Genomic DNA, 25687 nt, shown 5'->3' with positions numbered 1-25687 from the left:
CCCCCTTACAGAGCCAGAAGCATGAAGATGGTCCGGAAAATCGGCGGCAGAAGACTTCAGTCTTCACCAAGGTAGCGCACAGCACTGCAGCTGTGCGCCATTGCTCCTCATACACACTTCACACTCCGGTCACTGAGGGTGCAGGGCGCTGGGGGGGGGGGGGCGCCCTGAGCAGCAATAATATCACCTTGGCTGGCAAAATAACCACAATATATAGCCCCAGAGGCTATATATGTGGTAATTACCCCTGCCAGAATACAGAAAAAAGCGGGAGAAAGGTCAGCCGAAAAAGGGGCGGAGCCATCTCCCTCAGCACACTGGCGCCATTATTCCCTCACAGTTCCGCTGGAAGGAAGCTCCCTGACTCTCCCCTACAGTCTACACTACAGAAAGGGTAAAAAAGAGAGGGGGGGCACAGATTTGAGGCGCAGTAAATATTATAGCAGCTATAGGGGACATAATTCAGTTAGTCCCTGCATTATATAGCGCTCTGGTGTGTGCTGGCATACTCTCTCTCTGTCTCCCCAAAGGGCTTTTGTGGGGTCCTGTCTCCTTTAAGAGCATTCCCTGTGTGTGTGTGCGGTGTGTCGGTACGGCTGTGTCGACATGTTTGATGAGGAGACTTATGTGGAGGCGGAGCAGATGCCTATAAATGTGATGTCACCCCCTGCGGGGCAGACACCTGAGTGGATGGACTTATGGAAGGAATTACGTGCAAGTGTCGACTCCTTACATAAAAAGTTTGACGACATGCCAAATGCGGGACAGCCGGCTTCTCAGCTCGTGCCTGCCCAGGCAATTCAAAGACCATCAGGGGCTCTAAAACGCCCACTACCTCAGATGGCAGACACAGATGTCGACACGGATACTGATACCAGTGTCGACGACGATGAGTCAAATTTAATGTCCACTAGGGCCATTCGTGGCATGATTGAGGCAATGAAAGAGGTTTTACACCTTTCTGATATAAACCCAGGTACCTCAAAAAAGGGTATTATGTTTGGGGAGAAAAAACTACCAATAGTTTTTCCCCCATCTGAAGAATTAAATGAAGTGTGTGAAGAAGCGTGGGCTTTCCCTGATAAGAAATTGGTGATTTCAAAAAAATTACTAATGGCGTTCCCTTTCTCGCCAGAGGATAGGTCACGTTGGGAAACTCCCCCTAGGGTGGATAAAGCGCTCACACGTTTGTCTAAAAAGGTGGCACTACCGTCTCCGGATACGGCCGCCCTAAAGGAACCTGCTGATAGAAAGCAGGAGGCTATCCTAAAGTCTATATATACACACACTGGTGTTATACTGAGACCAGCTATTGCTTCAGCGTGGATGTGCAGTGCTGCTGCTGCTTGGTCAGATTCCCTGTCAGAAAATATTGACACCCTAGACAGGGACACTATATTGCTAACCGTAGAGCATATAAAAGACTCAGTCTTGTACATCAGAGATGCACAGAGGGAGATCTGCCGGCTGGCATCTAGAATAAGTGCATTGTCCATTTCTGCTAGGAGAGGCTTATGGACTCGGCAGTGGACAGGGGATGCAGATTCTAAAAGGCACATAGAAGTTTTGCCTTATAAGGGTGAGGAGTTATTCGGGGATGGTCTCTCAGACCTTGTTTCCACAGCAACAGCTGGGAAGTCAGCATTTTTACCCCATGTCCCCTCACAGCCTAAGAAAGCGCCGTATTATCAGGTACAGTCCTTTCGACCCCAGAAAAACAGGCGGGGAAAAGGCGGGTCCTTTCTGTCTAGAGGCAGAGGAAGGGGAAAAAAGCTGCACCACGCAGCAGGTTCCCAGGAACAAAAGTCCTCCCCCTCTTCTTCCAAATCCGCCGCATGACGGTGGGGCTCCACAGGCGGAGCCAGGTACGGTGGGGGGCCGCCTCAAAAATATCAGCGATCAGTGGGTTCGCTCACGGGTGGATCCCTGGATCCTTCAAGTAGTATCTCAGGGGTACAAGCTAGAATTCGAGGCGCCTCCTCCCCGCCGTTTCCTCAAATCGGCCTTACCGACAACTCCCTCGGGCAGGGAGGCTGTACTAGAGGCAATTCACAAGCTGTATTCCCAGCAGGTGATAGTCAAAGTACCCCTACTTCAACAAGGACGGGGTTACTATTCCACACTGTTTGTGGTACCGAAACCGGACGGTTCGGTGAGACCCATTTTAAATTTGAAATCCTTGAACACATGCATAAAAAGATTCAAGTTCAAGATGGAATCGCTCAGGGCGGTTATTGCAAGCCTGGACGAGGGGGATTACATGGTATCTCTGGACATCAAGGATGCTTACCTGCGTGTCCCAATTTACCTTCCTCACCAGGAGTACCTCAGATTTGTGGTACAGGATTGCCATTACCAATTCCAGACACTACCGTTTGGACTGTCCACGGCACCGAGGGTGTTTACCAAAGTAATGGCAGAAATGATGATACTCCTTCGAAAAAAGGGAGTTTTAATTATCCTGTACTTGGACGATCTCCTAATAAAGGCGAGGTCCAGGGAGCAGTTACTGGTCGGAGTAGCACTATCTCGGGAAGTGCTGCAACAGCATGGCTGGATTCTAAACATTCCAAAGTCACAACTGGTTCCTTCCACACGCTTACTGTTCCTGGGGATGATTCTGGACACAGAACAGAAAAAAGTGTTTCTCCCGCAGGAGAAAGCCGAGGAGCTGTCTTCTCTAGTCAGAGACCTCCTAAAACCAAAACGGGTATCGGTGCATCACTGCACACGAGCCCTGGGAAAAATGGTGGCTTCGTACGAAGCAATTCCATTCGGCAGGTTCCATGCAAGGACCTTCCAGTGGGACCTCTTGGACAAGTGGTCGGGATCGCATCTTCAGATGCATCAACTGATAACCCTGTCTCCAAGGACCAAGGTGTCTCTACTGTGGTGGCTGCAGAGTGCTCATCTTCTAGTGGGCCGCAGTTTCGGCATACAGGACTGGGTCCTAGTGACCACGGATGCCAGCCTTCGGGGCTGGGGCGCAGTCACACAGGGAAGAAACTTCCAGGGACTTTGGTCAAGTCAGGAGTCGTCCCTACACATAAACATTCTGGAACTGAGGGCCATTTACAATGCCCTAAGTCAGGCAAGACCCCTGCTTCAAAACCAGCCGGTTCTGATCCAATCAGACAACATCACGGCAGTCGCCCATGTAAACCGACAGGGCGGCACAAGAAGCAGGGTGGCCATGGAAGAAGCCACAAGGATTCTCCGATGGGCGGAAAATCACATACTAGCACTGTCAGCAGTGTTCATTCCGGGAGTGGACAACTGGGAAGCAGACTTCCTCAGCAGACACGACCTACACCCGGGAGAGTGGGGACTTCATCCAGAAGTCTTCCTACTGTTGGTAAACCGCTGGGAAAGGCCACAGGTGGACATGATGGCGTCCTGCCTCAACAGGAAGCTAAAGAGATATTGCGCCAGGTCAAGGGACCCTCAGGCGATAGCTGTGGACGCTCTAGTGACACCGTGGGTGTACCAGTCGGTTTATGTGTTCCCTCCTCTGCCCCTCATACCAAAGGTACTGAGAATAATAAGAAGGCGAGGAGTAAGAACGATACTCGTGGTTCCGGATTGGCCAAGAAGAGCTTGGTACCCGGAACTTCAAGAAATGTTATCAGAGGACCCATGGCCTCTACCGCTCAGACAGGATCTGCTACAGCAGGGGCCCTGTCTGTTCCAAGACTTACCGCGGCTGCGTTTGACGGCATGGCGGTTGAATTCCGGATCCTAAAGGAAAAGGGCATTCCGGAGGAAGTCATTCCTACGCTGATAAAAGCCAGGAAAGAAGTAACCGCAAACCGTTATCACCGCATTTGGCGGAAATATGTTGCGTGGTGTGAGGCCAGGAAGGCCCCTACAGAGGAATTTCAGCTGGGTCGTTTTCTGCACTTCCTACAGTCAGGAGTGACTATGGGCCTAAAATTGGGTTCCATTAAGGTCCAGATTTCGGCTCTGTCGATTTTCTTCCAGAAAGAACTGGCTTCACTGCCTGAAGTTCAGACTTTTGTAAAGGGAGTGCTTCATATTCAGCCCCCTTTTGTGCCTCCTGTGGCACCTTGGGATCTCAATGTGGTATTGAATTTCCTGAAATCACATTGGTTTGAACCACTTAAAACCGTGGATCTCAAATATCTCACGTGGAAAGTGGTCATGTTATTGGCCTTGGCTTCGGCCAGGCGTGTGTCAGAATTGGCGGCTTTGTCATGTAAAAGCCCTTATCTGATTTTCCATATGGATAGGGCAGAATTGAGGACTCGTCCCCAGTTTCTCCCTAAGGTGGTATCAGCTTTTCACTTAAACCAACCTATTGTGGTGCCTGCGGCTACTAGGGACTTGGAGGATTCCAAGTTACTGGACGTAGTCAGGGCCTTGAAAATTTATGTTTCCAGGACGGCTGTAGTCAGGAAAACTGACTCGCTTTTTATCCTGTATGCACCCAATAAAATAGGTGCTCCTGCTTCTAAGCAGACTATTGCTCGCTGGATTTGTAGCACAATTCAGCTGGCGCATTCTGCGGCTGGATTGCCGCATCCTAAATCAGTGAAAGCCCATTCCACGAGGAAGGTGGGCTCATCTTGGGCGGCTGCCCGAGGGGTCTCGGCTTTACAACTTTGCCGAGCTGCTACTTGGTCAGGGGCAAACACGTTTGCTAAATTCTACAAATTTGATACCCTGGTTGAGGAGGACCTGGAGTTCTCTCATTCGGTGTTGCAGAGTCATCCGCACTCTCCCGCCCGTTTGGGAGCTTTGGTCTAATCCCCATGGTCCTTACGGAGTCCCCAGCATCCACTAGGACGTCAGAGAAAATAAGATTTTACTCACCGGTTAATCTATTTCTCGTAGTCCGTAGTGGATGCTGAGCGCCCATCCCAAGTGCGGATTGTCTGCAATACTTGTATATAGTTATTGCCTAACTAAAGGGTTATTGTTGAGCCATCTGTTGAGAGGCTCAGTTGTATTTCATACTGTTAACTGGGTTTAATATCACGAGTTATACGGTGTGATTGGTGTGGCTGGTATGAGTCTTACCCGGGATTCAAAATCCTTCCTTATTGTGTCAGCTCTTCCGGGCACAGTATCCTAACTGAGGTCTGGAGGAGGGGCATAGAGGGAGGAGCCAGTGCACACCAGGTAGTACCAAATCTTTCTTTTAGTGTGCCCAGTCTCCTGCGGAGCCCGTCTATTCCCCATGGTCCTTATGGAGTCCCCAGCATCCACTACGGACTACGAGAAATAGATTTACCGGTGAGTAAAATCTTATTATTTATAGTGTGATAATATGAAGTTGTGAGACCCCGCCCACTTTTTCAGAGGCCACGCCCACTTTTCCAGGGGCGCGCGCATAGAGTATGGGGGGGGGGGGGGGGGGGGCACTTTTACATTTTCTCGCACAGGGTGCTAGTAGGCCTGGAGCCGGCCCTGGCTGTGCCAGCAATATATATATTGCTGGCACAGTCCAGCAATGTATAGGTTACTGGCGCCACTGGCCACCAATGTATATGAATAAGCTTGTAACGTATACATTGGTGCCCCAGCCTATTATGTAAATAGCCTTTCTATTGAAAGATTTTCAGCAAAGTCTTTCGCCTCCTGAAAATCTCTTGCTCTTTGGGAAAATAGCTCAGTGTGTATGCACTACTTTGGGTGAAAGATATATCTTTCAGAGATATAGTCAAAGTCTTTTGAAATTAAAATCTACTAGTGTGTATGGGCCTTTACATGACCATCAATATGTTTCTGAGCAATGTATGAATACAAACCGTGTCTCATTACAAAGAGTTATTTCTCTGACGTCCTAGTGGATGCTGGGGACTCCGTAAGGACCATGGGGAATAGACGGCTTCGCAGGAGACTGGGCACATCTAAAGAAAGCTTTAGGACTATCTGGTGTGCACTGGCTCCTCCCCCTATGACCCTCCTCCAAGCCTCAGTTAGATTTCTGTGCCCGGCTGAGCTGGATGCACACTAGGGGCTCTCCTGAGCTCCTAGAAGAAAGTATAGTTTAGGTTTTTTATTTTCAGTGAGACCTGCTGGCAACAGGCTCACTGCAACGAGGGACTAAGGGGAGAAGAAGCGAACCTACCTAAGTGGTGGTAGCTTGGGCTTCTTAGGCTACTGGACACCATTAGCTCCAGAGGGATCGAACACAGGACCCGACCTCGTCGTCCGTTCCCGGAGCCGCGCCGCCGTCCCCCTTACAGAGCCAGAAACAAGAAGGTGGTCCGGAAAATCGGCGGCTGAAGACTTCTGTCTTCTCCAAGGTAGCGCACAGCACTGCAGCTGTGCGCCATTGCTCCTCATGCACACCACACACTGCGGTCACTGCTGGGGGGGGGGCGCCCTGAGCAGCAATAATAACACCTTGGCTGGCAAAACTAACACCATATATAGCCCCAGAGGCTATATAGGTGTATATTAACCCCTGCCAGAAACGATAAAATAGCGGGAGAAAGCCCGCCGAAAGCCATCTCCCTCAGCACACTGGCGCCATTTTCCCTCACAGCTCTGCTGGAGGGATCGCTCCCTGGCTCTCCCCTGCAGTCCTGCACTACAGAAAAGGGTTAAAAAGAGAGGGGGGGGCACAAATTAGGCGCAGTATATATATATATTATGCAGCTATAAGGGAAAACACTCTCTATAGGTGATATCCCTGTGATATATAGCGCTCTGGTGTGTGCTGGCATACTCTCCCTCTGTCTCCCCAAAGGGCTTTGTGGGGTCCTGTCCTCTGTCAGAGCATTCCCTGTGTGTGTGCTGTGTGTCGGTACTGCTGTGTCGACATGTATGATGAGGATAATGATGTGGAGGCGGAGCAAATGCCTGTGAATGGGATGTCACCCCCCTGCGGGGTCGACACCGGTGTGGATGGACTTATGGAAGGAATTACGTGACAGTGTCAACTCCTTACATAAAAGGTTTGACGACATAGGACAGCCGGCTGCTCAGCTTGTGCCTGTCCAAGCGTCTCACATGTCATCAGGGGCTCTAAAACGCCCGCTACCTCAGATGGCAGACACAGATGTTGACACGGATACCGACTCCAGTGTCGACGACGATGAGACTAGTGTACCTTCCAATAGGGCCACCCGTTACATGATTGAGGCAATGAAAAATGTATTACACATTTCTGATAATACCCCAGATACCACAAAAAAGGGTATTATGTTGGTGACAGAAAACTACCAGTAGTTTTCCTGCATCTGAGGAATTGATATGAGGTGTGTGAGGAAGCGTGGACTTCCCCCGATAAGAAATTGATAATTTCTAAAGCAGCGTACCCTTTTCCGCCAGAGGATAGGTCACGTTGGGAAATAACTCCTAGGGTAGATAAAGCGGTTACACGCTTATTAAAAAAGGTGGCACTACCATCACGGATACGGACGCCCTGAAGGACCTGCTGATAGAAAGCAGAAAACTACCCTTAAAGCTATATACACACACACGGGCATTATATTGAGACCTGCTATTGCCTCGGCATGGATGTGCAGTGCGGCAGCTGCGTGGTCAGATTCCCTGTCGGATAATATTTATACTATAGATAGGGACAATATTTTGCTGAAAATAGAGCATATAAAAGACGCTGTCTTATACATGCGTGATGCACAGAGGGATATTTGCCGACTGGCATCACTAATAAGCGCTATGTAAAACCATTGCCGCCAGACGGGGGTTATGGACTCGGCAATGGTCGGGCGATGCCGATTTAAAACGGCACATGGAAGTTTGCCCTAGAAGGGGGTGGAACTGTTTGGCGATGGTCTTTCAGACCTCGTTTCCACAGCTACGGCTGGGAAATCAAAACTTTTGCCACAAGCTACCCCACAGCAAAAGTAAGCACTGTATTATCAGGTACAGTCCCTTCGGCCCCAGAAAAGTAGAGAGCTAGAGGCTCATCTTTTCTGCCAAGTGGAAAAGGTAGAGGGAAAAAGCTGCAGCACACAGCTAGTTCCCGGGAGCAGAAGTCCTTCCCTGCGTCCGGTAAGTCCACAGCATGACGCTGGGGCTGCTCAGGCGGACCTGGGTACGGTGGGGGCCCGTCTCAGAAATTTCAGCGCACAGTGGGCTCTCTCACAGGTGGATCCCTGGGTTCTTCAAACAGTATCTCAGAGGTACAGGCTGGAATTCGAGACGTCTCCCCCCCCCCCGCCGTTTCCTAAAATCTGCCTTACCGGCAACTCCCTCTGCCAGGGAGGCAGTGTTGGTGGCAATCCAAAAAACTGTATTCACAGCAAGTGATTATCAAGGTACCCCTCCTTCAACAGGAAAAGGGTTACTTTTCCACAATGTTTGTGGTACCGAAACCGGACGGTTCGGTGAGACCCATCTTAAATTTAAAATCCTTGAACACATATAACAAAAGATTCAAGTGCAAGATGGAATCGCTCAGGGCGATTATTGCGAACCTGGATGAGGGGGATTACAGGGTCTCTCTGGACATCAAGGATACTAACCTGCATGTCCCCATTTACCCTCCTCACCAGGAGTACCTCAAGGTTGTGGTACAGGACTGTATCTATCAGTTCCAGACGCTGCCGTTTGGATTATCCACGGCACCGAGGGTCTTTACCTGGGTAATGACCGAAATGATGATACTCCTTCGCAAGAAGGGAGTTTTAATTATCCCGTACTTGGACGATCTCCTGATAAAGGCGAGGTCCAAGGAACAGTTGGTAAGGGGGTAGCACTTTCTCGGGAAGTGCTGCAACAGCAGGACTGGATTCTCAATTCCAAAGTCACAGCTGGTCCCGACGACACGTCTTCTGTTCCTGGGAATGATTCTGGAAACAGACCAGAAAAAAGTGTTTCTTCCAATGGAAAAAGCCGAGGAGTTGTCATCTCTAGTCAGAAACCTCCTAAGAACGGGACAGGTGTCGGTACATCAATGCACACGAGTCCTGGGAAAAAATGGTAGCTTCGTACGAAGCAATTCCATTCGGAAAGTTCCACGCAAGGATTTTCCAGTGGGACCTGTTGGACAAATGGTCCGGGTCCCATCTCCAGATACAGCAGCGGATAACCCGGTCGGCAAGAACCAGGGTGTCGCTGCGGTGGTGGCTGCAGAGGGCTCATCTACTAGAGGGCCGCAGATTCGGAATACAGGACTGGGTCCTGGTGACCACGGATGCCAGCCTTCGGGGCTGGGGTGCAGTCACACAGGGAATAAAATTCCAAGGACTATGGTCCAAACAGGAGTTTTTTACTTAACATAAATTTTCTGGAGATAAGAGCCATTTACAAGGCCCTAAGCAAAACAAGGCCCCTGCTTCACCAGCCGTACTGTTCCAATCAGACAACATCACGGCGCTCGCCCATGTAAACAGGCAGGGCGGCACAAGAAGCAGGAGGGCAATGGCAGAAGCCACAAGGATTCCCCGTTGGGCGGAAAATCATGTGGTAGCACTGGCAGCAGTGTTCATTCCGGGAGTGGACAACTGGGAAGCAGACTTCCGCAGCAGACTCCACCCGGGAGAATAGGGACTTCATCCAGAAGTCTTCCAAATGCTAGTAAACCGTTGGGAAAGACCACAGGTGGACATGATGGCGTCCCGCCTCAATAAAAAAGATATTGCGCCAGGTCAAGGGAACCTCAGGCGATCGCTGTGGACGCTCTAGTGACACCGCGGGTGTACCAGTCGGTTTATGTGTTCCCTCCTCTCCCTCTCATACCCAAGGTACTGAGGATAATAAGAAAAAGAGGAGTAAGAACTATACTCATTGTTTCGGATTGGCCATGAAGGGCTTGGTACCCGGAACTTCAGGAGATGATCTCAGAGGACCCATGGCCTCTGCCACTCAGACAGGATCTGCTGCAGCAGGGGCCCTGTCTGTTCAAAGACTTACCGCGGCTGCGTTGACGGCATGGCGGTTGAACACCGGATCCTGAGTGAAAAAGGCATTCCGGAGGTAGTCATTCTTATCCTGATCAAAGCCAGGAAGGATGTCAGCCTGAAGTTCAGACGTTGTAAGGGAGTGCTGCATATTCAGCCCCTTCTTTGTGCCCCAGTGGCACCTTGGGATCTCAATGTGGTTTTGGAGTTCCTGGAATCACATTGGTTTGAGCCACTTAAAACCGTGGATTTGAAATATCTCACATGAAAAGTGGTCATGTGTGGGCTCTGGCTTCGGCCAGGCATATGTCAGAATTGCCGGCTTTGTCATAAAAATAAGAATTTACTTACCGATAATTCTATTTCTCATAGTCCGTAGTGGATGCTGGGGACTCCGTAAGGACCATGGGGAATAGCGGCTCCGCAGGAGACTGGGCACATCTAAAGAAAGCTTTAGGACTAACTGGTGTGCACTGGCTCCTCCCCCTATGACCCTCCTCCAAGCCTCAGTTAGGATACTGTGCCCGGACGAGCGTACACAATAAGGAAGGATTTTGAATCCCGGGTAAGACTCATACCAGCCACACCAATCACACCGTATAACTTGTGATCTGAACCCAGTTAACAGTATGATAACAGAGGAGCCTCTGAAAAGATGGCTCCCAACAATAATAACCCGATTTTTGTAACAATAACTATGTACAAGTATTGCAGACAATCCGCACTTGGGATGGGCGCCCAGCATCCACTACGGACTATGAGAAATAGAATTATCGGTAAGTAAATTCTTATTTTCTCTAACGTCCTAAGTGGATGCTGGGGACTCCGTAAGGACCATGGGGATTATACCAAAGCTCCCAAACGGGCGGGAGAGTGCGGATGACTCTGCAGCACCGAATGAGAGAACTCCAGGTCCTCCTCAGCCAGGGTATCAAATTTGTAGAATTTAGCAAACGTGTTTGCCCCTGACCAAGTAGCTGCTCTGCAAAGTTGTAAAGCCGAGACCCCTCGGGCAGCCGCCCAAGATGAGCCCACTTTCCTTGTGGAACAGGCTTTTACAGATTTTAGCTGTGGCAGGCCTGCCACAGAATGTGCAAGCTGAATTGTACTACAAATCCAACGAGCAATAGTCTGCTTAGAAGCAGGAGCACCCAGCTTGTTGGGTGCATACAGGATAAACAGCGAGTCAGATTTCCTGACTCCAGCCGTCCTGGAAACATATTTTCAGGGCCCTGACAACATCCAGCAACTTGGATTCCTCCAAGTCCCTAGTAGCCGCAGGCACCACAATAGGTTGGTTCAGGTGAAAACGCTGGAACCACCTTAGGGAGAAACTGAGGACGAGTCCTCAATTCCGCCCTGTCCGAATGGAAAATCAGATAAGGGCTTTTACAGGATAAAGCCGCCAATTCTGACACGCGCCTGGCCCAGGCCAGGGCCAACAGCATGACCACTTTCCATGTGAGATATTTTAACTCCACAGATTTAAGTGGTTCAAACCAATGTGACTTTTGGAACCCAAACTACATTGAGATCCCAAATTGCCACTGGAGGCACAAAAGGAGGCTGTATATGCAGTACCCCTTTTACAAACGTCTAAACTTCAGGGACTGAAGCTAGTTCTTTTTTTTTTTTGGAAGAAAATTGACAGGGCCGAAATCTGAACCTTAATGGACCCCAATTTCAGGCCCATAGACACTCCTGTTTGCAGGAAATGTAGGAATCGACCCAGTTGAATTTCCTCCGTCGGGCCTTACTGGCCTCGCACTACGCAACATATTTTCGCCAATTGCGGTGATAATGTTTTTGCGGTTACATCCTTCCTGGCTTTAGATCAGGATATGGATGACTTCATCCGGAATGCCTTTTTTCCTTCAGGATCCGGTGTTCAACCGGCATGCCGTCAAACGCAGCCGCGGTAAGTCTTGGAACAGACAGGGTCCTTGCTGGATCAGGTCCCTTCTTAGAGGTAGAGGCCACGGATCCTCCGTGAGCATCTCTTGAAGTTCCGGTTACCAAGTCCTTCTTGGCCAATCCGGAGCCACGAATAAAGTGCTTTCTTCTCTCCATCTTATCAATCTCAGTACCTTGGGTATGAGAGTCAGAGGAGGGAACACATACACTGACTGGTACACCCACGGTGTTACCAGAGCGTCTACAACTATTGCCTGAGGGTCTCTTGACCTGGCGCAATACCTGTCGAGTTTTTTAATCATGTGGACGACTTCTGGGTGAAGTCCCCACTCTCCCGGGTGGAGGTCGTGCTGAGGAAGTCTGCTTCCCAGTTGTCCACTCCCGGAATGAATACTGTTGACAGTGCTATCACATGATTTTCCGCCCAGCGAAGAATCCCTGCAGCTTCTGCCATTGCCCTCCTGCTTCTTGTGCCACCCTGTCTGTTTACGTGGGTGACTGCCATGATGTTGTCCGACTGGATCAACACCGGCTGACCTTGAAGCAGAGGTCTTGCTAAGCTTAGAGCATTGTAAATGGCCCTTAGCTTCAGGATATTTATGTGAAGTGATGTATCCAGGCTTGACCCTAAGCCCTGGATATTCCTTCCCTGTGTGACTGCTCCCCAGCCTCGCAGGCTGGCATCCGTGGTCACCAGGACCCAGTCCTGAATGCCGAATCTGCGGCCCTCTAGAAGATGAGCACTCTGCAACCACCACAGGATGGATACCCTTGTCCTTGGTGACAGGGTTATCCGCTGATGCATCTGAAAATGCGACCCGGACCATTTGTCCAGTAGGTTCCACTGGAAAGGTCTCGCGTGGAATCTAACGAATGGGATTGCTTCGTAGGAAGCCACCATTTTTACCCAGAACCCTTGTGCATTGATGCACTGAGACTTGGTTCGGTTTTAGGAGGTTCCTGACTAGCTCGGATTACTCCCTGGCTTTCTCTTCCGGGAGAAACACCTTTTTTCTGGACTGTGTCCACGCACATCCCTAGGAAAACAGAAGACAAGTCGTCGGAACCAGCTGCGATTTTGGAATATTGAGAATCCAATTGTGCTGCCGCAACACTACCTGAGATAGTGCTACACCGACTTCCAACTGTTCCCTGGATCTTACCCTTATCAGGGAATCGTCCAAGTAAGGGATAACTAAAATTCCCTTCCTTCGAAGGGATATCATTTCGGCCATTACCTTGGTAAAGACCCGGGGTGCCGTGGACCATCCCTACGGCAGCGTCTGAACTGATAGTGACAGTTCTGTACCATAACCTGAGGTACCCTTGGTGAGAAGGGTAAATTTTGACATGAAGGTAAGCATCCTTGATGTCCCGAGACATCATGTAGTCCCCTTCTTCCAGGTTCGCAATCACTGCTCTGAGTGACTCAATCTTGAATTTGAACCTCTGTATGTAAGTGTTCAAAGATTTTAGATTTTAGATTTAGAATCGGTCTCACCGAGCCGTCTGGCTTCGGTACCACAATAGTGTGGAATAATACCCCGTTCCCTGTTGCAGGAGGGGTACCTTGATTATCACCTGCTGGGAATACAGCTTGTGAATGGCTTCCAAAACTGCCTCCCTGTCAGAGGGAGACGTCGGTAAAGCCGACTTTTGGAAACGGCGAGGGGGAGACGTCTCGAATTCCAATATGTACCCTTGAGATATTACCTGAAGGATCCAGGGGTCTACTTGCGAGTGAGCCCACTGCGCACTGAAATTCATTGAGAACGGGCCCCCACCGTGCCTGAGCTTGTAAGGCCCTAGCGTCATACTGAGGGCTTGGCAGAGGCGGGAAAAGGTTTCTGTTCCTGGGAACTGGCTAATCTCTTCAGCCTTTTTCCTCTCCCTCTGTCACGAGCAGAAAAGAGGAACCTTTTGTCCGCTTGCCAACAAAGGACTGCGCCTGATAATACGGCGTCTTATTTTGAGAGGCGACCTGGGGTACAAACGTGGATTTCCCATTCAAAGGCAATACTTCCAAATGCCATTTGGAATCCGCATCACCTGACCATTTTACTGGTAGAATTGGACAACGCACTTATACTTGATGCCAGTCGGCAAATATTCCGTGTGCATCATGCATATATAGAAATGCATCTTTTAAATGCTCTATAGGCAATAATATACTATCCTTATCTAGGATATCAATATTTCCAGTCAGGGAATCCGACCATGCCAACCCAGCACTGCACCTCCAGGCTGAGGCGATTGCTGGTCGCAGTATAACACCAGTATGTGTGTGAATACATTTTTGGATACCCTCCTGCTTTCTATCAGCAGGATCCTTAAGGGCGGCCATCTCATGAGAGGGTAGAGCCCTTGTTCTTACAAGCGTGTGAGCGCCTTATCCCCCCTAGGGGGTGTTTCCCAACGCACCCTAACCTCTGGCGGGAAAGGGTATACAGCCAATACTTTTTAAGAAATTATCAATTGTTATCGGGGGGAAACCCACGCATCATCACACACCTCATTTTATTTCTCAGATTCAGGAAAACTACAGGTAGTTTTTCCCTCACCGAACATAATACCCCTTTTTGGTGGTACTCGTATTATCAGAAATGTATAAAACATTTTCCATTGTCTCAATCATGTAACGTGTGGCCCTACTGGAAATCACGGTTGTCTCTTCACCGTCGACACAGGAGTCAGTATCCGTGTCGGCGTCTGTATCTGCCATCTGAGGTAACGGGCGCTTTAGGGCCCCTGACGGCCTATGAGACGTCTGGACAGGCACAAGCTGAGTAGCCGGCTGTCTCATGTCAACCACTGTTTTTTTATACAAAGCTGACACTGTCACGTAATTTTCAACAGTACATCCACTCAGGTGTCGACCCCCTAGGTGGTGACATCACTGTTACAGACACTCTGCTCCGTCTCCACATCACCTCATACATGTCGACACAAACGTACCGACACACAGCACACACACAGGGAATGCTTTGGTAGAGGACAGGACCCCACTAGCCCTTTGGGGAGACAGAGGGAGAGTATGCCAGCACACACCAGAGCGCTATATATATATACAGGGATAACCTTATATAAGTGTTTTTCCCCTTATAGCTGCTGTATGTTTTAATACTGCGCCTAATTAGTGCCCCCCTCTCTTTTTTTAACCCTTTCTGTAGTGTAGTGACTGCAGGGAAGAGCCAGGGAGCTTCCCTCCAACTGAGCTGTGAGGGAAAATGGCGCCAGTGTGCTGAGAAGATAGGCTCCGCCCCCTTTTCGGCGGCCTTATCTCCCGTTTTTCTGTATATTCTGGCAGGGGTTAAATGCATCCATATAGCCCAGGAGCTATATGTGATGTATTTTTTTTGCCATGTAAGGTATTTTTATCATGTTTTATTGCGTCTCAGGGCGCCCCCCCCAGCGCCCTGCACCCTCAGTGACCGGAGTATGAAGTGTGCTGAGAGCAATGGCGCACAGCTGCAGTGCTGTGCGCTACCTTATTGAAGACAGGAACGTCTTCTGCCGCCGATTTTTCCGGACCTCTTCGCTCTTCTGGCTCTGTAAGGGGGCCGGCGGCGCGGCTCCGGGACCCATCCAGGCTGGGCCTGTGATCGTCCCTCTGGAGCTAATGTCCAGTAGCCAAGAAGCCCAATCCACTCTGCACGCAGGTGAGTTCGCTTCTTCTCCCCTTAGTCCCTCGATGCAGTGAGCCTGTTGCCAGCAGGTCTCACTGAAAATAACAAACCTAAACTAAAACTTTCACTAAGAAGCTCAGGAGAGCCCCTAGTGTGCACCCTTCTCGTCGGGCACAGAAATCTAACTGAGGCTTGGAGGAGGGTCATAGGGGGAGGAGCCAGTGCACACCAGTTAGTCCTAAAGCTTTCTTTAGATGTGCCCAGTCTCCTGCGGAGCCGCTATTCCCCATGGTCCTTACGGAGTCCCCAGCATCCACTTAGGACGTTAGAGAAAAAGCCCTTACCTGACTTTCCATATGGATAGGGCAGAGTTGAGGACTCGTCCTCACTTTCTCCCGAAGGTGGTATCAGGTTTTCACTTGTACCAACCTATTATTGGTGCCTGCGGCTACTAGGGACCTGGAGGATTCCAAATTACTGGACGTAGTCAGGGCCCTGAAAAATTATATTTCCAGGACGGCTGGAGTCAGGAAAACTGACTCGCTGTTATCCTAGATGCACCCAACAAGCTGGGTGCTCCTGCTTCTAAGCAGACTATAGCGCGCTGGCTTTGTAGCACTATTCAGCTTGCCCATTCTGCGGTGGGACTACCGCAGCCTAAGTCTCTAAAAGCCCATTCCACAAGGAAGGTGGGCTCATCTTGGGCGGCTGCCCGAGGGGTCTCGGCTTTACGACTTGGCCGAGCTGCTACTTGGTCAGGGGCAAACACGTTTGCAAAATTTTATAAATTTGATACCCTGGCTGAGGAGGACCTGGAGTTCTCTCATTCGGTGCTGCAGAGTAATCCGCACTCTCCCGCCCGTTTGGGAGCTTTGGTATAATCCCCATGGTCCTTACGGAGTCCCCAGCATCCACTAGGACGTCAGAGAAAATAAGATTTTACTCACCGGTAAATCTATTTCTCGTAGTGGATGCTGGGCGCCCATCCCAAGTGCGGATTGTCTGCAATACTTGTAAATAGTTATTGTTACACAAATCGGGTTGTTATTGCGAACCATCTATTCAGAGGTTCCATTGTTATCATACTGTTAACCGGGGTTCCTATCACGAGTTATACGGTGTGATTGGTGTGGCTGGTATGAGTCTTACCCGGGATTCAAAATCCTTCCTTATTGTGTCAGCTCTTCCGGGCACAGTGTCCTAACTGAGGCTTGGAGGAGGGTCATAGAGGGAGGAGCCAGTGCACACCAGATAGTCCTAAAGCTTTCTTTAGATGTGCCCAGTCTCCTGCGGAGCCGTCTATTCCGCATGGTCCTTACGGAGTCCCCAGCATCCACTACGGACTACGAGAAATAGATTTACCGGTGAGTAAAATCTTATTTTACATATGGTTAAATCACAATAATATACAGGATTTTCATACTAATTTCCAAGTACATATAAAGGAAAAAAGTGAGATTAGTGGGGTTGTTTTAAAAGTATGTATTTAACGTATTTTGAAACCACCAGCAAAAGTATTAATGTACATGTTGCAATGTTTGATGCTATATTTTTAATTATTCACTATGTAATATTGCTGCTTTGCATGGAAAGTGATATAATATACTTTTAATGTAGTGCTGTAAAACTACATGATCTTTTCTCTGCTTGATTTTGTTTTCTGTGGTAACATCATTTTTGTTTCTTTGTAGCATGGGGCTGACATCAATGCCAAAGACATGTTGAAGATGACTGCTCTCCACTGGGCGACTGAACACAATCACCAAGACGTAGTTGAACTTTTCATAAAATATGGAGCAGATGTCCATACTCAAAGCAAGTTCTGCAAAACTGCATTTGATATCTCTGTAGATAACGGAAATGAGGATCTTGCAGAAATACTCCAGGTAGTTTTAATTCTTCAAAACTACAACTGTTTTTTTTAATTGTGCTTGCAAATTTTATCATCATCACTTATTGCAAGGCAGAACAGATTTCACATTTTCCTCTTTTTTTTTTTCTTTTTTATCTCAGCTTGCAATGCAAAACCAAATTAATACAAATCCAGAAAGTCCAGAAACTGTAACAATACATACAGCTACTCCACAATTCTTCATTGGCCCCGGAGGTGTAGTAAATCTGACAGGTGAGATAGGGGAAATATGGTTTGAATGTTTCAAAGTATAAATGGATTATGTGTAATAAAATTAGGAAATCCTTGCTTCTATACCCTGTGTTTTCTTCTAGAGTTTAAAATGTCAACAATACAAAATACATGTTATGCTTTATTTTTACATTTAAATACATTTGTGTTCTGAAGTTAAATGATTTTATACATAGGCTTACCATACTATCCCTTTTAAACTGAAATGCTCATGGATTGCACAGGTTCTGTGGCTGATTAAAACCAGGTGAAATGCAGGCTTGAAATCAGTCAGCCGCAGAACCTAGTGTCCCAGTTTAAAGGGATGGTATGGCAAGCCTAGTTATACATTTATAGCCTAATACATAATATTTTTGTGTTCTAGCTTAATGACTGACCTTTTAAGTGTGGTGACTCTTTCCTCCAATTAAGTATAGGTTTTTATCTGAGATGATTTTCAAACCTGGAACGTATGCTTGAGTTAAACCAAAAATCGTGTAACAAAACAATATGTTTTTTAGATGACAATGGGATATCTTCTACAGTGCAGTTTGGCAATTCGTCAACCTCTGTTTTAGCTACACTGGCAGCATTAGCTGAAGCCTCTGCTCCATTGTCCAATTCCTCTGAAACACCAGGTTTGTATGTTTGTTTTTTTATGACTCCAGAGTGATCTTTTTAGAGAATGCAGACTTTTTATTATCGATTTGTTACCTGATAAAATACAATACTTTGTACACATAACATAGTCTGTTTTGGGTGTTTTTCCAAAGTAGGGCGCACGCTGTTCTCAGTACTTTGTTTAGTTACAGTGTTGGCTTTATGTTAAACTATCAGCATTAAAGGTAATTAGAACATACAGAGACTTATATAATAGAAGTAAATCTGCTTGTCTTCCATGCAGACTTTGAAGACAATCAACATTTGTTTTAAAGTTACCCAGAGCAGAAAGCACAGTGTTTTTAGACCCTGTTAAGCTAGGGCTTTACTAGCAATTATAATTGTGGAGCACTGTCACTATAATCTCAACTCCTCTATATTTGTCACCAATACCAGAAAAAAACATATATGTAACCAGTCCCACAGAAAAAGTTGAAGAAAATGCAGAAGTAAATACCATATCACCTTCTGGTCACCTCCTACTCAGTCACCAGAGCAATTGCTAGCATATACTAAGCCTGTCTGTCTAAGCGTAGTCTGTTTTCCTCCACAAGGGTAATAACAAATCACAAACCCATCAACCCATCAACATAAACAGCATTATTATGGTCTCTAGATTCTGGATTGTTGTGCGTGGACTGTCAGGAGATGTTGCTGGCCACTGTGTCTGCCCTTGCGGAGCTGGTGTGGGCATAGGCTCTGTATCAGTCAGTCTCTGACTTAGTGAAGCTTCTAGCACTTCAGCGGGAGGACCAGGCTAGGGCAACTGATGCACTTGTTTCCTCATTGTATGGTTCCCAGCCACCTGCTCCTGGCGGTGCGACTCCCCACTTGGTGTTTGATCCTTCCTGGCTCCGTATTATCAAGCATCTGGTGTCTGGTTTGGAAAAGGTTTCCTCTTATTTGGAGCAATTTTTTCGAGGATCCTTCGCTGCGTGAGGATCATAAGCGTCTTCCTCCTTTCAGGTCTACATTAGAAGCTTCAGAGGAAAAGGAGGGCGAACTTGCGGAGACTGGTGTACTTCCAGAGGCTGAGGGCCTAGAGTCTTCCTCAAGTCACGGCATAGAAGACCTCATTGCTGCTGTACATCACTCTTTGGACTGTTTAGATATGGATTTCCAAGCTTAGGCTGTGGGTCTGTTCAAATGTTGATGCAGGAACGTCGTAACTTTTCCTTCTTCTTCGGCTCTCTCCAGTCTCATCGAGAAGGCCTGGAAGGAGATGGATAAGAAGGATAAGAAGTTCTCCTTTCCTCGATAATTTGTCCAAGTAGGAATTGCCTACTAAGGTTGATGCTGCTGTGACACTTTTAGGTAAACACAAGTCTCTACCTGTTCAGGGCTCGGTGTCCTTCAAAAATCCACTAGATAAAAAATTGGAAGGTTATCTCAAGTCCAGTTTTATATGCTCCAGGGTGATCTTCAACACCTCTCTCCAGCGAGTTTTCTTGCCAGAGTCCGGACCCTACAGAACTTGATCAAAGGGTACTGTCAGTTCATCGTCCTTCGATCCTGTTGTGCATGAAGTTGTTGTGTCTCCACCTTCAAGACTATTTAGTTTGCCAGATTCCACTTGTGGGAATTCCAGTGGGAAATTCTCCAAAATATTACAGATGCACAGCATCCCTCGTGTCTCGTCCCTCTCGAGTTTCTCGTTCTGTCCGGCAGGACTCATCAGTCTCTCATTTGGGGGCTGTTTCATATCATCTCCTCCAGGAAGTCACTTAGGTTGGGGTGCCATGAAATTACATCTTCAGCCTCTTGGTCATCGTCTGAGATGGGTATTCCAGTCAACTTGCTCGAGCTCTGAGCCATCTTTCTAACTCCCGGGCCCAGTACAGCCAGCCAGTTCACATTCAGTCAGACAACACCACGGCAGTGGTATATCTAAATTATCAGGGAGGCACAAAGAGCACGGCAGCGATGGCAGAATCAGCCTGAAACTTTTCCTTGTCCAAGTCCTTTGTTCTGGCACTCTTGGCGGTGTTCATACCAGGTGTGGAAAATTGGGAAGCTACCTCAGCAGAACCACATTTCTCCCAGGGAAGTGGTCTCTAAATCTAGAGGTCTTCCAAAAATTAGTTTGGAAGTGGGGCCTTCTGCAGGGGTTTCTCATGGCCTCTCGGCACATCTTCTCCAAGGTTCCGCAGTTTTGTGCGAGATCCAAGAATTCGCTGGCTTTTGCAGTGGATGCTATGACTGTTCTGTGGGTTTTTCATCTAGCCCCAGTGTTGACTCGAGCGCATCAAGGAACAACGGGTGACTGTAAGCCTAGTGGCTCCAGATTAGCCCTGCAATTCGTGTTATGCCAGCATTCTCAAAATGTGGCGTCTTCCACTACAACCAGACCTGCTGCAACAAGTTCTGTTTCCACATGTGGACCTTCCTTCGGTTGGCTTTAACAGCTTCAGAGACCAAGCTTTTGTTTGTGTGCCAATTTAAAGCTTAGTTTTTTGAAAGTACAGATTTCAGCCCTGTATTTTTATTTCCAGCAATGTTTGGCCCATCTTCCAGAGATTCAGACCTTACAGAGTGTTCCCCAAATATTCGGCAACCTCATCCCCTAATGAGCTCTGGAAGGTTAAACTATGCCTTGTGTTTACCAAACTGCAGGCTCTCCACAAGCTGTATCAGCAACTCCTCTACCACTCTATGAAGCCATGTCAAGGCAAAGTTCAATCTAATGCTGAGCATACATGGGCAGATAAAATGCCTGTCAGACCGAAAGACATTTTATCTGCAGTAACTTTTTACTCCCATTGGGCACTATTCAGTGTAAAGTAATAATTTTTCTGACATCCCCCAATAATTTGAATAGATCACAGCAGCCACTTTCATAGGCAAACGCAGGTGGGGGGGGGGGGGTTTCCTGTTGCCCAGAAACCCCCCTTTCTCTTAGCAAGTGCCTCAAATTATGACAATAGCAATGGTATATAGGGGGGTCATTACGAGTTGTTCGCTCGTTGCCGAATTTTGCAACGGAGCGATTAAGGCAAAAATGCGCATGGTACGCAGTGCGTATACGCTAAGTATTTTAGCACAAAACTTAGTAGATTTACTCACGTCCGAACGAAGAATTTTCATAGTTGAAGTGATCGGAGTGTGATTGATAGGAAGTGGGTGTTTCTGGGCGGAAACTGACCGTTTTCTGGGAGTGTGCGGAAAAACGCAGGCGTGCCAGGATAAAACGCGGGAGTGTCTGGAGAAACGGCGGAGTGGCTGACCGAACACAGGGCGTGTTTGTGACGTCAAACCAGGAACGAAACGGGCTGAGCTGATCGCAGTGTAGGAGTAAGTCTCGAGCTACTCAGGAACTGCTAAGAATTTTCTATTCGCAATTCTGCTAATCTTTCGTTTGCAATTCTGCTAAGCTAAGATACACTCCCAGAGGGCGGCAGCCTAGCGTGTGCAATGCTGCTAAAATCTGCTAGCGAGCGAACAACTCGGAATGAGGGCCATAATACAAGAGCTGCAGCCACATTATGCAGTTTAAGGGACAGAGCAGCTTTTTCTACCAAGTTTGCTGTGTGTGTGGATCTGAGTCCTCAGTCAGTGCACTGGACCAGAGAGCAGCTACTAGGAAGAAGAAACAGGAGCCTTACCGTGAGGTGGGAGAATGTATGCCTAGAAAGTACAGTACTGGTTCTATTATGTTTTTATATTCATTTATTATGGTATGTTTATCTTTTTCCTGACCACTTATTTATATTATTTAAATTTGATACAGCCTATACTAGAGACCATCTATAGTTAGATTCCATCTATAGTGTTAAATATTAATACTGTATTCCATTCAGTATCCAGTGTATAAAAAGACCAATGTGTACATTAATGGCCAGGGTTGTTACTAGGTTCTGCTTCTGCTCCCCCAGATTCCCGCACTTGCTCTAATGTTTCGCAGAGTGGGAGATTGTGGACTTCATTTTTAAACCCCCCTCTAGAAATCCTGCGTTTGCCACTGACTTTACAGTAGTAACAGTACACGTAAGTGGGAGTTAGACACATTCAGTGACCGACTTCATAACAGACACAAGTCTTTCTTGTGTTCAGCATAGGACACATTTTGAGCTTAGATGCCATTACTTGTATTTTGGCAGCACTAAAATGTCCTTTCCAACCCCTATTCCATTTCTGTATTGAAAAAAAAGGTAAGAAGAACTCCTCCTCGGCATAAACTTCAAAAATGCTAAGAATGAGTTCTGCTTATCCTCAGCACTGCAGGAGTTCAAATGGGGAAAAAGTTCCCACATCACCTGTGGGAGCAGGGGACGAGATGATGCTTAAGGATGTCAATGCATTGAAGTGTGATTATTATGTCATTAAGCTCCACCTTTTCCCAGCCACTACACTACAGCACCCTCATCTGGAAGAGGAGAGTCCCACCTTTCAAATCATGTACCCCTTTAGTAGTTTTTGCCTGGTGAACACCATGAACAACAATAGAAAATGTTAAGACTATGGGGTATATTTACTAAAATTCGTATTTTTCCGAATGAGGTTAAAGTTCAATCACGAATGACATCGAAAGTGTAAAATTGCAACTTTTTTAATTTATTACGACTAATTTACTAAGCTGTCGTATTCTGCATTTTCGTATTTACCGATGTCATTCGTATTTTTTTGCAGTGTTTTACGTGAGTGAATTGTAAAACACTGCCGACTTTAACACAATGAATCTCAGCCGGATCTATGAGATCCGTGCTGGGCTTCATTGTGCACCTTTCGTAAAAAATAAATCATTGTTAAAATAAAAATAAAAAAATGCGTGGGGTCCCCCCTCCTAAGCAAAACCAGCCTCGGGCTCTTTGAGCCGGTCCTGGTTGAAAAAATATGGGGAAAAAAGTGACCGGGTTCCCCTATATTTAATCAACCAGCACCGGGCTCTGCGCCTGGTCCTGGTTCCAAAAATACGGGGGACAAAAAGCGTAGGGGTCCCCCGTATTTCTAAAACCAGCACCGGGCTCCACTAGCCAGATACATAATGCCACAGCCGGGGGACACTTTTATATTGGTCCCTGCGGCCCTGGCATTACATACCCAACTAGTCACCCCTGGCCGGGGTACCCTGGAGGAGTGGGGACCCCTTCAATCAAGGGGTCCCCCCCCTCCAGCCACCCAAGGGCCAGGGGTGAAGCCCGAGGCTGTCCCCCCATCCAAGGGCGGCGGATGGGGGGCTGATAGCCATTTTGACAAAATTTGAATATTGTTTTTAGTAGCAGTACTACAAGTCCCAGCAAGCCTCCCCCGCAAGCTGGTACTTGGAGAACCACAAGTACCAGCATGCGGTGGAAAACCGGGCCCGCTGGTACCTGTAGTACTACTACTAAAAAAATACCCCAATAAAAACAGAAGACACACACCTTAAAAGTAAAAGTTTAATTCATACATCCACACCTCCAAACATACATACTTACCTATGTTCACACGAGGGTCGGTCCTCTTCTCCATGTAGAATCCATGGGGTACCTGTTGGAAAAATTATACTCACATAATCCAGTGTAGATCGGTCCTCTTCTGTTCTATTTGTAATCCACGTACTTTGCAAAATAAAAAAACGGACACCCGACCACGCACTGAAAGGGGCCCCATGTTTTCACATGGGACCCCTTTCCCCGACTGCCAGGAACCCCCCCTGACTTCTGTCTAAGAGGGTTCCTTTAGCCAATCAGGGTGCGCCACGTTGTGGCACCCTCCTGATTGGCTGTGTGCTCCTGTAGTGTATGTCAGGCAGCACACGGCAGTGATACAATGTAGAGCCTATGCGCTCTATTGTAACCAATGGTGGGAACTTTGTGGTCAGCGGTTGACCGAAAGTAACCTCACCGCTGACCACAAAGTTCCCACCATTGGTTACAATGGAGCGCATAGGCGCTACATTGTATCACTGTCGTGTGCTGCCTGACATACACTACAGGAGCACACAGCCAATTGGGGTATTTTTTTAGTAGTAGTACTACAGGTACCAGCGGGCCCGGTTTTCCACCGCATGCTGGTACTTGTGGTTCTCCAAGTACCAGCTTGCGGGGGAGGCTTGCTGGGACTAGTAGTACTGCTACTAAAAACAATATTCAAATTTTGTCAAAATGGCTATCAGCCCCCCATCCGCCGCCCTTGGATGGGGGGGGACAGCCTCGGGCTTCACCCCTGGCCCTTGGGTGGCTGGAGGGGGGGGGGGGCCTTGATTGAAGGGGTCCCCACTCCTCCAGGGTACCCCGGCCAGGGGTGGCTAGTTGGGTATGTAATGCCAGGGCCGCAGGGACCAATATAAAAGTGTCCCCCGGCTGTGGCATTATGTATCTGGCTAGTGGAGCCCGGTGCTGGTTTCAGAAATACGGGGGACCCCTACGCTTTTTGTCCCCCGTATTTTTGGAACCAGGACCAGGCGCAGAGCCCGGTGCTGGTTGATTAACCCCTACGCATTTTTTTTTTCAAATTTAACACCTTCCCACTAATAAACATGCACGGATCTCATGGATCCGTGCATGCCTATCAGAACACGGTAAAAAAAAGCAGATCTGTTTTATTTTAGCACTTTTTCACGATTTGTATTTTTTCACGGCAGTGTTTGGCTATTGTCGGCAGTGTTTGTGAATTGCACTTTTTAGTAAATGACCGAGTTCTACCAAATTACAGGCGTATTTGACCGATGGTGTATTCATTCGTATTTTTTTTCTTGGACTTCCAAAAAAATACGAATGCCCTCATCACTGCCGTGATTTAAGTTTAGTAAATTCCCGAGATGACACTTTGAAGAAAAAACACCATCTCGGTCAAAATCGGGACCTTAGTAAATATACCCCTATGTCGATATGTTGACATAGCATTTTTACATTAACCGCAGCTTAACCCGAAACCTAGCAGTGACATGTACTAAACATTGTGACTGTCAACATGCACAATGGTAACATAATAACCATTTTGATCATGTCAACATTCTGAATGTTGACATGGCTGTATACCCCTTATACTATGGTAAATGTATGTATTTTGATGCCAGCAGATTAGAGGTCTCGAGTTTCTCAGGACGTCAGACCATTGCAATATGATTTGTATGGCTGGGCCTACAACTAAAGTTATTACAGGTTGAGTATCCCTTATCCAAAATGCTTGGGACCAGAGGTATTTTGGATATCGGATTTTTCCGTATTTTGGAATAATTGCATACCATAATGAGATATCATGGTTATAGGACCTAAATCTAAGCACAGAATGCATTTATGTTACATATACACCTTATACACACAGCCTGAAGGTAATTTTAGCCAATATTTTTTATAACTTTGTGCATTAAACAAAGTGTGTCTACATTCACACAATTCATTTATGTTTCATATACACCTTATACACACAGCCTGAAGGTCATTTAATACAATTTCTCTAACGTCCTAGTGGATGCTGGGGACTCCGTAAGGACCATGTGGATAGACGGGCTCCGCAGGAGACATGGGCACTTTAAGAAAGAATTTAGGTTCTGATGTGCACTGGCTCCTCCCTCTATGCCCCTCCTCCAGACCTCAGTTTGATAC

At 47.5% G+C, this 25687-nt stretch overlaps 1 protein-coding gene across 5 annotated transcripts in view; it reads left to right on the top strand.

Annotated features, from left to right (window-relative positions):
- Window positions 1-25687, top strand: part of GABPB1 (GA binding protein transcription factor subunit beta 1) — a 208072-nt gene that overhangs the window by 131766 nt on the left and 50619 nt on the right. For 4 of the 5 annotated variants that reach the window (XR_010179218.1, XM_063925989.1, XM_063925990.1 and 1 more), the window contains exons 4-6: window positions 17071-17265; window positions 17393-17504; window positions 18023-18139. Coding sequence is in view for 4 of the 5 variants with exons in the window: in XM_063925989.1 (XP_063782059.1) it covers window positions 17071-17265; window positions 17393-17504; window positions 18023-18139 (424 nt within the window). In the remaining variant the exon portion in view is untranslated. The remainder of the gene's footprint in view (window positions 1-17070; window positions 17266-17392; window positions 17505-18022; window positions 18140-25687) is intronic. The other variant, XM_063925991.1, reaches the window with a different exon arrangement.

The sequence above is a fragment of the Pseudophryne corroboree genome, chromosome 6, assembly GCF_028390025.1.
Source record: "Pseudophryne corroboree isolate aPseCor3 chromosome 6, aPseCor3.hap2, whole genome shotgun sequence".
NCBI classification, from domain to species: Eukaryota; Metazoa; Chordata; class Amphibia; order Anura; family Myobatrachidae; genus Pseudophryne; species Pseudophryne corroboree.
Note: the sequence above shows the minus strand (reverse complement) of the source record. Positions and strands in the feature narration are given on the sequence as shown.